The sequence below is a fragment of the Ctenopharyngodon idella genome, chromosome 21 (genome assembly GCF_019924925.1).
Source record: "Ctenopharyngodon idella isolate HZGC_01 chromosome 21, HZGC01, whole genome shotgun sequence".
In the NCBI taxonomy this organism is placed as follows: Eukaryota; Metazoa; Chordata; class Actinopteri; order Cypriniformes; family Xenocyprididae; genus Ctenopharyngodon; species Ctenopharyngodon idella.
Window position 1 is genome coordinate 18,644,828 of NC_067240.1, and position 14,824 is coordinate 18,659,651.

The window sequence follows — 14,824 nt, forward strand, 5'->3', positions numbered from 1 at the left end:
TATTGTCACATTGTCTGTCATTTTAGTCAACATGAAAACGGCTTTCCTGGACAACTCATTAGTTTGTTTGTTCAATCAATCAATCAATCAATCTATCTATCTATCTATCTATCTATCTATCTATCTATCTATCTATCTATCTGTCTATCTATCTATCTATCTATCTATCTATCTATCTATCTATCTATCTATCGAGTCACAGAAGGGCACATTTCCCCTCAAAAATATTCATTAATCATTTTCTGGGAAATTAACTTTGGTCCTGAAATCAAGATGTTACAAATTATGTTGAAATATATTTTACAAATCAATATTTTAAAATGTCAAAATGACTGAATCATGTACAGTACTGACACAAAATATGACTTCTGTACAACACTGAACAATTTGCATACATTAATCATCATTAAGGATTATTTCTATTAATTATATTATTTATAAAATCATGAAGTTATTCAAAACATAAAGTGTGCAGGACATGTAGGCCTAGAATTACTTGAGCTCAAGTTAAACATTCTCCTGGAGTTTCAATTTCCAGCCAAACTTTGTGTTACAGAATCCAAAAACTGATCTGTGAACCATAGTGTTGATTCGACTACAAACTTAAATAATGAACGTTCTGACCTCTCTCTCACACACACACACACACACACACACACACTGGTCCCTCTTCACTACATAGGCTACAGACATATACAACCTAAAATGACGTTCACCCACCACTGGTTGTCCATCTCCGTCAGTCTCTGTCTCTCACACCGTTTGCGGGAGCGGTGGAGGAGTCCGATAAGAGCAGCGGCAGCACGGACACCTGCCCTCCGACAGCGCACTCTGGACCTGAACTCAGACATGGCTAAACCTCAGGTTCAGTCTCAGTCCTAGTCTCCTGTCACATCACACTGACACCAGCTACAGCTGAATCTGCATCGTCACAATCTCCAAAGATGAGGTGCCGTCCTCGCCAGCACAGACTGTATGTGTGCATCCTTCACCGTAAATAACTCTCATTCTCCCCTCTCTCTCTCTCTCTCTCTCCCTCTCTCACCCGCCCTCTCAAATGGCATTTCACTTTGACACCTTATTCTCAATTAAAGAGCTTTGATTGCTTAACCTCTGCTATTCTGCTTTTTTTCTCAAGACATTTCCACTATTTAACACTCTTTTTCTCACCACATATATGTTTACTTAGATATGCTGTTGTGTTTTTTTCTTGCATATTTTTTTCCCTGTTTATCACCTTTCGTTTTATATATCTTGAAAGCTCACAGTATGGAATTATTGCTATTCCAGCTCTTTTCCTCCATTCGATACAGCGATTACATGGTGTGTGTGTGTGTGGATTTTTTTACTGCCCTGTAGGCACATTTTTATCTGTGACAAGACTTTCAATCTCTTTAATGTTGAGTTAACCTTTCTCAATATCTCAAAAGACACCAAATCCTGAACAAAATACCAAAGATTAACTGATATTCCTTAACATTACATTCATATGGTTCCAGATAAGAATTCTAACTTAAGGAATCTTTATTATAATTTGTATAATTGATGTATGTTACTATTATATTTTGAAGCTGTGTTGTTATAGACTCTACAGAAGGATTTTTGAGGGCTATGTTTATACTCACTGCAATTACGAGCCCATTTTCATCATTTAATTTCACCTGCTGTGCAAATCCGCTCCTACTTGTTATGATTTTGAGCAACAAGAGAGCATGTGCGTGTGAGCAAAATGTTTCCGCAACATAAAGAGCATTAAATGCTTCAGGGGATTTGCTATAGTTGAAGGAAATCGCTCTATGATGAGGCATTCAGACTCATCAAGAACTGTGTCACAGACTAATGGCTGCCAGACAGATATTTCAATACAACAAGGGTAACAATATGTAGTGTGCAATATGATGAGCAAATAGGCTCATTCCAAAAACAGTCATGAAACATATCAGCTCTTGAGATGTGGTGAAATGATACTGAATCATATGAGGGATATTGAGGGTGTTATTAGGTAAAAACAGGAGATTTCAGTTGTTTCATGTAAGCAGCCAGACAGAGCTAAAGTGTTATAGAGTGGTTTTCACAGGAGTAACACACTGTGTTGAGGTGGGTGACAGACGCTGAGGTGGGAATGGGTGAGAAGAGGGATGTTGGGCGGGAGTGGAGATGATATTTTCACGTGAGCAAATTATAAAATGCAGCAATTTTTAGGTTTAGATGTCATCAGGATGAAATTTCTGAAAGTGGATTCGTTTTGCATGTCCTTACAGTTTATTTATTTATTACAATTGCTAGGACATTTCTCAGGATTTCTCAATACTTTGGTCACTTTTCAAAACTCTTCACACAGTTCTCATAACCACCTTTCAACTTGGCACAGCAGTTATTTTCACATTTAAAATGCACTAAAAAAGGTCATTCCTCACAAGATTTTCAACCAACAAACTCACTTTGTCACTCATAAATCAATGCCTTAAAAAACATTAACAACAGGCAGCATTATACAATGTTTGCTTTTGTAAAATTTCCTTACAAAACAAGAATGACACTCTCTGCTGCTTATAATTCACTGTAGTTTGTTATATAGTCCATGTTTACATTACAGTACAAAATTATTTCCTAAATTTTCCCTTTTGTATAGATTACATTTTTTCTTTTTAAATTTCAAGGAATGTTTATTTTTCATGCACTAACAGGATTGTGAGCAAAATGATGGACACAGCTAAATATGCTTCAAAATAATGCTTTTGGGCATCGAATAACAAAATATTTTTAATAAAATGTATTGAATATCAAAATTTTCATGTTTTCTTATTGTCATGCTAAGTTTATTTTATGTCAGATATTTCACACAGCCCAAAAAAAAAAGGGAAAAAAAGGATTTGTCACAAATGTTTTAAAAAAACTAATTTAACGCCAAGGTATACCACATTTGTGCAAAGTGCCAGATACAGATTAGAAATTATGCACATTCACAACTGCATCAGATAAACATTAACCTACACATTTCAATATAATGAATATGCCTTTCTCCACTGACGTTCTGAGTTGTTCAAAGCGTTTCTAATGATACTGATTGTTAGAAGGCAGCTGTTTGACTCAAATGGCGAACGGGAACATGGTTTGTGTAACATTAGCAACACATTATTAGCAGCTGTTTGATAATGTAGTCGAGCAAAAGGCTAATCATATTACCGACATTGTAAAAAGCGATACCGATAGACACCATTGTGCAGCGTTTACCTCAGTAAGTTGACCGAGTGGATCTCGTCTGAGCTTGTGCGAGTGAGTGGAGGCGGGGCTAATTAGCATATTCATATATCCGCATATATTATAAGAAGCAAAGGTGTAGAGTTACATTCAAGCTATTTTAAGGCATGAATACATTTTTTTCACAGGAAAAAATGTTTAAATACGTCACTTTGGTGATCAAAGGTGAGTTTTAAGGGATACAATTATTGACTACAGGGGACTGATTTATTTTGTAATATTTTTGTAGTTGGAAATGTGTGAAGAAGTGGACTGTGTCTTTCCATCATCAGAGTTGTTACCACAATTGAAAATACATAAGATGTTCCAGTGAGCCATGATAACTGACAGCTAATGGACAGGAAGATACACAACCAGAGCTGCGTGCTTAGTATTCAAGGCCACTGATCTGCCGGGCGCACACGCGTTGGGAGAACTGGCCCCCTGCTGCCTTCATGTCTGATACACACATGCAATCACAGATAAGATCCTGCAGACTGTCACGGTCATGTTGAGGGGCCGTTTAAATGACACCGTTTTCAACTAAAAACGGAAAAATGCGTTTTGGCCGTTCATTTACACATGTAAATTACAAAAATGTCAATCAATGCTTCAATGCTTCATTTAGTATACGCGGATCTATGAATATGCTTATTAGCCCCGCCTCCACTCACTCGCACGAGCTCAGAGATCCACTCGGTCAACTTACTGAGGTAAATGCTGCACAATGGTATCATTTTTTACATCATCTGACACATAAATTTAATTAATATGATTAGCCTTTTGCTTGACTATGGTATCAAACAGCTGATAATGTGTTGCTAATGTTACACAAACCATGTTCCCGTTCACCATGTCAGAGTCAGACAGCTGCTTTCTGAAAATCATTATCCTTAGAAACACTTTGAACAACTCAGACATCAGTGGAGAAAGTTCATCATAACATCGTAATATACATCATATACCCGCTATATTGCCGCAATATTGCTACCCGATTTTTCATATCAACAGAAAAATATACTGGGAATCGGGATAACCTGGCTTCTTGAGACTCACTTGCTTCAGAGCGGTAATTGTTAATAATGTGCTAAAGCCCGTCGGCACGTTAAGCATATTAAAAACACCACATAGACATATAAACAATATTAAAAACTTGATTTTCACCACAGGGGGACTTTAATTGTTTTGGCGGATCAGTGTGAACGGGGATCGTTTTGACCATGTTGTCGTCTGTATGTGAAAAACGCAAAGGAAAAATATTTCTGTTTTTAGTACATCATTGTCGTGTAAACATAACCTAAGTTTTCATTCATTCCTTGTGTTTATTAAAAGATATTTCTTCGTTCATTCTGCATCACACATCTCTCTTATTGGATTATCTACACAAACGCCTGACACAGTACAAGAGCACTTCATCCTAAAACGTGACAACAGCAGCTGAGATTTCAGTGGGTAAATATCTGAAGTCTACAGGTTTCTGTCTGCCCTTCTCTTCTCAGCAGGGATGCCACACAGTCTGGCATTGGCTTCTCAGTGTAGTTCATGCACGGCCCCCTCCTTTTCATTGCTTCTTTTCATTAAAACCCTACAACATACTGCTCTAGCACAAGCACAAAGGCTAAAGGTATAAGGCTGATCTAGAAGTCTCTCTCTGTGTTGCTTTTGAAGTGTTTTCTGAGCACGTGCCCTCTATTATGACACTGTGGACCAAAACGCATTCAGTTTATCAGCTTGGTAGCAACAGGCAGCTTGTGTTCCCAGAGGCCAGATGAAGTTTGATATTTCATATATCACATCACATGATGCTTAATACAGCTCTTTGTCCCTTCATGACCATTATAAATGGACAAAGAAATATAACTATTTTGATAATATTGGGGTCCACACCAAATGTTTCCCAGAAGACAAATTAATACAATTTACCCTGATCTTCAAATTCAAAAAGTTTTCACCCCCCGGCTCTTAATGCATGTTTCTTTCTGGAGCATCAGTGAATGTTTGAACCTTTTTTAATAGTTGTGTTTGAGTCTCTCAGTTGTCCTCAGTGTGAAAAGATGGATCTCAAAATCATTCAGTCACTGCTGGAAAGGGTTCAAATATGCAAAAAATCCTTGAAAACTGAAGAATCTGCAGGACCTGGAGGATTTTTTCCGAAGAACAGAGCTCAGTTTAACTGCTCAGGACAAACAAGGGACTTGTGAACAACCATCACAAAACAAAAAAAAAAAACAGTCGTAAAACATCAAGGTAACCACACACAGTATTAAGAACCAATGGTTCTCAAACTTTTGAATGGGGTTATTTTAATAAATTCAGCTATTTTTTTTTGTCTTGTGGACTATATGTAAACATCTTTTATGTAAAATATCTTACTCAGGACGTTAAATTAATAAATATCCTGATGCATCCAAGCTTTATAATGGCAGTGAACGGGACCAACGAGTATGAAGTTCAAGAAAGCTCTGCATCTATCCATCATAAACTTACTCCACATCACTCTGAGGGGTTAATAAAGGCCTTCTGAAGGGAAGCGATGCATTTGTGTAAGAAAAATATCCATATTTATTTATAAAAAAAATCTAGCTTCCGCCAGACCTCCTTTCATATTCAATTTACGGAAAAAGCGTAAGCGTTACAGAAGGTGTAGGATGTAGTGTAAGCGTTTTAAACTGCCAGAGGCGTTACAATTTTTTCATAGGTTGAATACAGAAGGCAGTCTGCTTAATATTTTATGGAAGCTAGATATTTTACTTTATAACTAACTTTATAACTTGTTAAATATGAGGGTTTTTTTTTTACACAAACACATCGTTTCACTTCAGAAGGACTTTATTAACCCCCCGGAGCTGTGTGGAGCACGTTTTGCTTTGGATGGATGCACTTCTTGAGCATCATACTCATTGGTCCTGTTCACTGCCAATTTAAAGCTTGAATGCGTCAGGATATTTATTAATATAACTCAGATTGTGTTCATCAGAAAGAAGAAAGTCATATACACCTAGGATGGCTTGAGGGTGAGTAAAGCTTGGAGTAATTTTCATTTTAAAGTGAACTAATCCTTTAAAACCAAATATCATTAGTATGACTAGAGGGTTGTTGTACGACAACGAACCACTGTACTCAAAGTCCCCATGAAATCAAAATGGAAGTTTTGTATGAATATGTTAGACTTATTGTTATCTATAAGCAAGTGTGCTCCAAAACAATGACAAAATTCACATTTAGAAAATATAAGCATTCAAAACTTAGTCTCTCACTTCCGACAACATGGATCAATGATTTTGATGACAGCATACTTTAACTTCTCATCAGATTTTCTGTCCAGTCAAATGCTCTCAAGAATCTACAGCGTCCCGCCCCCAAACAGACTCTGAAGCTGCGGCTATCAGTCACTTGTTCACACATTTACAACCCGAATTCTGGAAATGTTGGGACGTTTTTTAAATTTGAATAAAATGAAAACTAAAAGACATGAGCCAATATTTTATTCACAATAGAAAATAGATAACATAACAAATGTTTAAACTGAAAAATTTTACACTTTTATCCACTAAATGAGCTCATTTCAAATTTGATGCCTGTTACAGAGATACAACAGCACAGAGCGGATTATATGCGCGAGTCGGCGCAGACCACAAAACGTATCGGACTTATTTGAATTCTGCACAGAATGCTATATTTTTAAGCAATATGGAGGAGATTAGGAGGAAACTGCGGTTTTACCAAGTTTAACAGCTCTGGCCAAGCTGTGATATAAACGAAATGCTACTGGCTATTTTAAACACAGAGAGGAGCTGTTCGATATGTCCCGCCCTGTTTCAGTGGAAATTACGTCAACACAATGAATAATGCTATGCATTTCAAGGTACTTCAGTGGGTCTTTAATACTGTAGGCTTTTTGAAATGCACAACCCCTTTGGTACGTGCTGTTTCACCACACCTCCATCTGTTCACTCACTCTCCTCCTGACCTTTTCTCTGGTCTTTACCTCTGTCTTTTTATCTTTTCCGTCTCTGTTGCACCGTGTCTGTCCCCCACTGCTCTGATGTACACTGTCCTGCTTTGATCTGTAGCCGGGAGGCAAGAAACATTTCAAAATAAGACGCATCTGTTGACTTCTGTCAAAAATGAGTTTGCATCTTTTCTAAGGGTAAGAAAGCGAACTTGACGTGTTGCAGTCATCTCAACTGTGACAAGTAGAAAATATAGATGGACAAAGATAGAGAGAGACAAATGAGAGCAACAAAAAGGCATAAAAACAAAGGAAAGCAAATCAAGAGGTAAAATTAGAAAGAAAAATGATATGCGGCACTATATCCACCGACACAGTACTGCAGCAAACACAATAGCTTCTAATTGAAATGCTGTTCATTTACATCAGCTGTCTGTACCAGAGAGGTTGGGACGCTACACTGCACATCCTTCTGTCAGGAAGTGCACAATGCGTGTCCTGATTAACACGCCACTCCACTTAATGATACTATGATGACACACAAAGAGTTTGAATCTAATCATACACAGCTGTTGAAATGCCTTCAGAAGCTCAGGCCAATGCAAGACACTGTCTGCACACGTACAAATACTAAAGACCAGTTTGTGAATATACTTACATTATAAGTCAAGGAAACCTTTTAGATGTAGCAAATTTAGAGTATTTGTATTTTTACAGGTCTTATCCTATTGAGATATTTAAATTTGTTCTGATAAAATTGAATTGAACTCAGGATACAGTACACACTTCCTGATTTTGCTGAGTTAGACGCGTTTCTGGGTCAACATATTTTGTTGATCCTGGAACAACATTCCTATCTGAAAATTTAATCCTAACCATATAGCTACCCCTAAACCTAACCTTACCCATAATGTATCCCTAAAATTAGAGTGAAATAATAGATTAGTAACACTGATGTAGAAGCACCTAACCCTGGTTGTGAGCCTAAACTTGACATAAACTGTAAACTTGTCCCTCAAATCTAATTGGTTGATTGGAATGTTGTTCCAGGATCAACAAAGATGTGGTACATGTTGTACTTGGTGAAATCAGGTTCTGCATACAGTACAGTATAATGTGAATGTAAGGCCCTCTAGTGGTTATATTTTGATAAAAGATGGTGCTGTTAAATATGTTGCATAAATTGTTTTATAGTATTTATTTTCATACTGTATAGACAAACTACGTCCTCATTGTAGCCAACAGGTATTTACATGACCAGGAAAAAATAAGAGGTTTAAAATATTCCATGTGCAGGGGGAAAATCCATTTTGTTTAGATCTGATCAGTCAAATAATGTGGTTGGACATTGGCTGCCACAGGCTGTGCTGCATGTGAAACAGCTAATATTTTGCAATCCGCCATTTAAATGCTATGAAATGAAGAGTACTGCAGAGTTAAGTTCCCTATCGAGGAAAGTCTGTCCACTTGAAGGCCAAATTTGCAACACCTCAGCTATTTCAAGCATCCAAGTCCAACTATCTTGAATGGGGAAATCCTGAAATCTCAAAAATGCTTACACACTGACATTTAAATGACATGTTTCAAATCCTTGTAACTTGTTAAACGTGTATGTTTTTCTTACACAAACGCATCGCTTCGCTTCAGAAGGCCTTTATTAACCCCCCGTAGCCGTGTGAAGTACATTTATGATGGATGGATGCACTTTCTTGAGCTTCATACTCGTTGGTCCTGTTCTCTGCCAATATAAAGCTTGGATGCGTCAGGATATTTATTAATATAACTCTGAATGTGTTCATCAGAAAGAAGAAAGTCATATACACCTAGGATGGCTTGAGGGTGAGTAAAGCTTGGGGTAATTTTCATTTTAAGGTGAACTAATCCTTTAAACAAGGATAAGGACCCTGCTGTAAACCAGTGATTTTGGGATTTTTTGCTACAGTTAAGAAGTCTGATGTGAACCATCATCTAAAACAAAACATATGCTGACCAGTCATGCTTGTCTTTTTTTTTTAGCAGAGCAGGGTTCAGTTTGTGATAAGTCTAATTGCTATTCTTTTAAAACAGTTTTGCAACATGACAATGAGATTTCACAGCAGGAGCTGTCATTACCACTGTTCCTCTTTCACATACTGATTTTGAATTGTTGCTGTCTTTAGCCTAACTGCCTCCAGCAGAAATGAGCTTCAGTCACAATAGGGCCATGTGAAACTGAGGTGTAGAGGGAATGAAACTTAACTAGATCACACACACAATATGCTTGCAAACATACAGGCACACTTAGTGCTGCATGAGTTTTAAAGGTTACTAAAAAAAACAAAATATGAAACAAATCTAAACAACTTATATCCAGAAAATCAAGTTTTTGTCTACACTATAAGCGGTGAAGTTGTGTAACTGTTTTTTCTCTATGAAAAGATCTAAATCTTCCAGCTACGCATTTATTTTTCATCAGATGAGCACAGCTCCTGTAGGGGATGATGGAGGGATAGAGAGAGGAAGAGGAGGAATGAGCAGTGATGTGGAAGAGGCTCTGTCTAAGGACCAGCAGTCAAAGGATAAATAAAGTGTCAAGTGCTCTAAAAGTGAGGATGAACTCTGATTGAATACCAGAAGCTCAGTGAACGCACTTAAAGTAGAGAACAGACTGAAATACAAAGAAATGAAAAAAGGTTTAATTTTATATGAGGCTTGTATATATATATAATGCATTTTAAGTGCTAAAATATCCCTGACGATCACTTGTATGTTCCTGTAATCAATACATTTACATTACATCCTAATATTTACCTGGTTATATCTTTAAAAAGTATAAATAACATTAGTTTAACCCTCTGATGCTGTTCGGTCACTTTTGACCAAAAATGTTTACTTTTTTTAAGATTTTTTCACTTCATCGGAATGGTACGAAACTTGGTAAAGGATTTGCCGCTTGCTATGTGAAAACACAAAAAAATCATGGACATGATTTGAAAAGGTCAAATAGTCCTTAGCGAATAGTAAAAGTCAAACTTGTACTGTTCACAGTCAAAAATGTCTGCATTGGAAACAAATGGTAAGTAATTTTCATCTAGTGGAAACGTTTGGTACTGCGTCCAAACAAAATCTTACTGAAAGCTCATTTTTTGAGATATCAACCTTCAAGATTTACGACAGTTTAAGTTTAAATTTCATTTTCAGGTCTATGCTCAAAAAGTGATTAAGAGGTAATAAATGGATCATAACTATTCCATATATATAATTTAATACCATAAAATCCCCTAAAAATACAAAATATTAAATAAAAACATTATCAAACTAAAATATAGTACATTACTTTTATTAAAAAAGGTCATTTTTGACCGCCACACAAGCAGCACCAGAGGGTTAATTAAATAAAATGTGCAATCAAGACCAAAATCAAAATGCATGCCTGCCTTATAACATTGTATAGGCTAATGCGTGATTTTTTTTTAAGTTGTAACCATGAAGTGTAATTTCTGTGCCACTAGCGTCACAAAACAGAACTGCAAAAACACATTTCATACAGGTTTCCTGAACACTCCCTTGGTCTGTCATTGGTCCAACAAACATATAGTCCCGCCCCCAAACTCCCACCATTGGCTCAGTTAGTGTTTCTGTAGGCTAGTTGAGTTTTGTTTTGAAAGTGCCATAAGTCTGCATATTATTTAAGTATAGTTGCTAGGAAAGGAGAAAGAAGTATACTAAATGAAACACTTTATCTTAGTAGGCTATTATAATTTATTTTAAAGGGGTCATGAAATAAAATTTTCCTTGAGCTTTTGACATGTATAAATAATATAGTATAGTCATACTATAAATCATCATACTATAATCATAGTATCATCATACTATAAAAATATCCTGCAAGTTTCAGAACTGAAAACTTCCTTGTTAATCCAAAAACAGCTTTTATTGTAACCAAGTCCAGATAACAACTTGTAACAAGTGGTACTCACTGCAGAGTCTATGAGGGCCAGCTCCGCCTCTCTGGACATCCAGTGGGGTGGAGGGATAGAACTCTCCACCTCTCTGGATGTCGAATGGGGTGGCAAGATGGAGTTGTGGGTAGGGTTAGGGTAGGATTAGGGTGTGGTTGTACATTTGCTCCTCCTCGCTGGACGTCTAGCGAGGGGGAGCTAACGTAAGCTCCACCCATTTGCTCTGCAGCGAGTACCTTCTCACTTGTACGTTGAAAGACTCTGCAGAAGAAAATCAACGCCTACTTCATTCCAAGGTTAGCCCCGCCCACTGGTGTGTTAGTGAGATGACAAGGAGAGAAGAGCGATACTGGACTAAAAATAACATTACCTTTCAAAGGATCCTAATGCTAGGAATATGGTTATTTATTTTCAACAATGTGAATGTCTCAGTTGAGCTTTATTTATTTGTATTCGGTACATTTCACTGTGGATTCTCTGGTAAATCAGTCACAATTTTGGCGTAGGCTTTGCAAACAGACTTTTACGTTATGGACTCGACAGTAATGCAACAACATGTAAGTAACTGTGTTAATTCTAATGCCTGATCTGATATGTAATGTTTTATGTACAGTCAAATGTTCTTTGTGTGTCAGTAAATCAAACCAGTGACTAAACGGTCAACTTCATGTTGTTTCTCTTAGTAGGAGGAAAACAATCTGTTATTCAAACTGTGAGTAAATTGCAATGAAAGAACGCTCCCTTTACAATCGCTAGAGCTGTCAATCAAACAGTGCAACGAATTCAATGAATCTCTTATTTAAAGGACACTACAATTAGCCTGCCTTTATGATGTATTATACTAGGGGTGTAACGGTACACAAAAATGACGGTTCGGTACGTACCTCGGTTTTGAAGTCACGGTTCGGTACGGGTTCGGTACAGCAGGGTGAGAAAACAAAACAATTTTTTCTCTTTTTTTATTAAACAATGTTTTACTGAACAAACTGTGTTTTTGTCTTTAAATTATAATTAAAAAATTTCTTAAAGATAAAAAAATCTATCTTTGCTAATGCTGTAAACTGTCTATTTATTTTAAGATATAATCATCAACACTCAAATAATAATAAAAATGTATGTATTGTAAGCATGTAAATTACACATAAGGCAGTTTTTGCATTAACTTCTGTTTCTCCAATTCGTTGTTGAATATAATCATTTACACAGTGACTGTCATAACTTGTTTTCATCACGGATTTATTTAGGCCTTACATTAACTAAAAGGTTAAGTAAAATATAATTAATATATAGGCTAATATAGTGCATATACAGTATTTAGTGAAACATTTTATTTCTCTAGCGAACTAACAAGCTGTTGACACTGAATGGCTTTTCTGAGGTAAATGTAATACTACCTGACATATTGTTTACAAACTTTTACTGACATCTTTCCGCGGTTGAAACACTGATTGAGCGATTACACAAGATATGGTACGTTTCAGTAAGTTGTACTGTATCTTTCAACATACCTTCATGTTCATTCTGTAGTAGTGAAGAGGAAGGGATGATCGCGTTCACTCGTGCTCAAGCCACATCAAAAAGCGTCAAAATGGCATTTATTGTTTGAATTTCGTGATAAAATGGACAGAATTTGAAAGATGGCACTTTGTTTCTAATCGAAAGTAACAAAACACAGAGCTTATTGTGATTATTGGTGGTTAATGCTGGTTAAAAGTGGTTAGGCTAAAAAGCATTACTGTTGCGCACCCCCTTTTGGATTGGAGTGTGGATTGCCTGTGACTGACTGACTGTTTAAGTGCATGGACCGAACCGTGACGTCCGTACCGTGACGGTTCGGGACGAATACATGTACCGTTACACCCCTATATTATACATTCATATTTCATAGAAAAAAAGAAAAAAAATTAATAACAATAATAAGAAATCAGAAAACTTTAATATTATTATTATTATTTATTGATATTAATTATTATTATTATTATCAGTTATTTGTGTTTCCTTTTTGTCCCCAGAATATTTCCATTTTTCTTTTCCCATATCATTATTTTTATATTAATTTATTATATTATATTATTAATATATAAAAATAGCAAACAAAAAACTGCTTTACAAAAAATTGTCTTCTCAAACGCACACCATCAGAATAAATGATTATCTTGAGCAACATTTTAAATCATGCTAAATCTACACCTTCAAAATCCAGAAAAAAAAAAAATGCTTTATCTCTTCCTCATGGCTAGGGTAAGGAAGTTGTTCCCTGTTTGGATTTGCAGAGCAGGGAGAACCAGAGTGTGTGACAAGCTTTGCGGTGAGTAACGGATTATACTTTCATCACTGGAAACTGAGCTGAATGACACCCAAAGAAACACCAGCAGCACTGAGCCACTTACTGAAACTGTCAGGATATGCCGTCAGCTTATGTAATACTTCCATAATCCTTTGAAAATGACATGCATTGAATACTTCCCAACCTCCTCTTGTGCAAAGCGAAGCCACATCATATAAACATCACCCAAAGTGCTTTGCTCTGACATTTCAGTATTGTAAAATCACAGTTTGAATGGATCACATTACACACAGATTCTATGCAAAACAAGATGTTAGAGTTTGCTCCTCCTACACAAAAATAACTCTCCTTTTATGAATTATATTTATCTAGTGCCATAAAGACTTTTTATGCTGCTAAGTAACAAGAACCACTATAGAAATATACATATTTTTGCTACATGCATCAAAAAATATCACAAACGCAAATATTCTAAATTGAGAGCTGAACTCACCAGAGTCTCCGAGGCATTTTGAAGGTAACGTGAAGTTAATGAGTCTCCAGTTCTTACCAACAGTTGAAATAATAGTCAGAACGAGAAGCACACACTTGCTACAGATTGCACAACCACACTCTTAGGGTTTAGATGCTCCACAAGTACAAAGCATTACACTTTATCATGAGAGAGAGAGAGAGAGAGAGAGAGGGAGAGTGAAAGAGCAAGATAGAGGTAGGGAGGGAGGGAGGGGAGGGGGATGAAATCCTCCCAGACACCCTAGTATCCCTGTCTGCTTTGTTCACTCATTTTGATTATGCGCCACACACACATACACACACAGAGATATGTCAGCAGGTTTAGGGAAGAAGGAAATAAATGGACTGATGTAACATACATTACACAAACCGCCATGAGCTTCTGAATAAATCATATGGCATCAAAGGTTGAATATTTAACATACTTTAATATTTAATATGACTCGCATCAATCAATTCTGAGCAAAACTAACATCAAGACAATAATAATACACATCGTCGTGACACCAAAACCTCCCATCAGAGATCAGATCTGGCATGCACATCAAGTGCTCTGAGACTAACTTCATGTGTCAAATACACTTGCATGTGTCTGTATTAATATAACGTGACTGACAGGCACGTCAACACAGAGGTACAAAAATACACAGATCATCCCTTGAAGATGTGCTTAAGGTGATAAAAGCAACTCAAACGATCTTGACACCATGTGTGAACTTCAAATGTTGCCATGCGTATTACAATTCAATTCCAAATCATAGCAAATGTAGCGAACAGCTTGTAAATGATGTCCTAGGGCAGGTTGCATAAGTAGGGGTGGGCGAAATGACCAAATTCTTATTTCACAATATGAGAATATTATTTTTCATGATAACGATATATATCACAGAC

At 36.6% G+C, this 14,824-nt stretch overlaps 1 protein-coding gene across 12 annotated transcripts in view; it reads right to left on the reverse strand.

Moving 5' to 3' along the window:
* rap1gap2b (RAP1 GTPase activating protein 2b) overlaps positions 1–14,824 on the reverse strand; it is a 74,303-nt gene that overhangs the window by 17,193 nt on the left and 42,286 nt on the right. For 3 of the 12 annotated variants that reach the window (XM_051876650.1, XM_051876649.1, XM_051876647.1), the window contains exon 1: positions 13,914–14,069. The exons of 5 other annotated variants lie outside the window; for them this stretch is intronic. In XM_051876650.1, coding sequence (XP_051732610.1) covers positions 13,914–13,930 — 17 coding nt within the window. In that variant the 5' untranslated portion in view covers positions 13,931–14,069. Of the gene's footprint in view, positions 1–720; positions 979–13,913; positions 14,070–14,824 lie in introns of those variants that run through there. 4 more of the 12 variants (XM_051876641.1, XM_051876638.1, XM_051876639.1 and 1 more) reach the window with 3 other exon arrangements.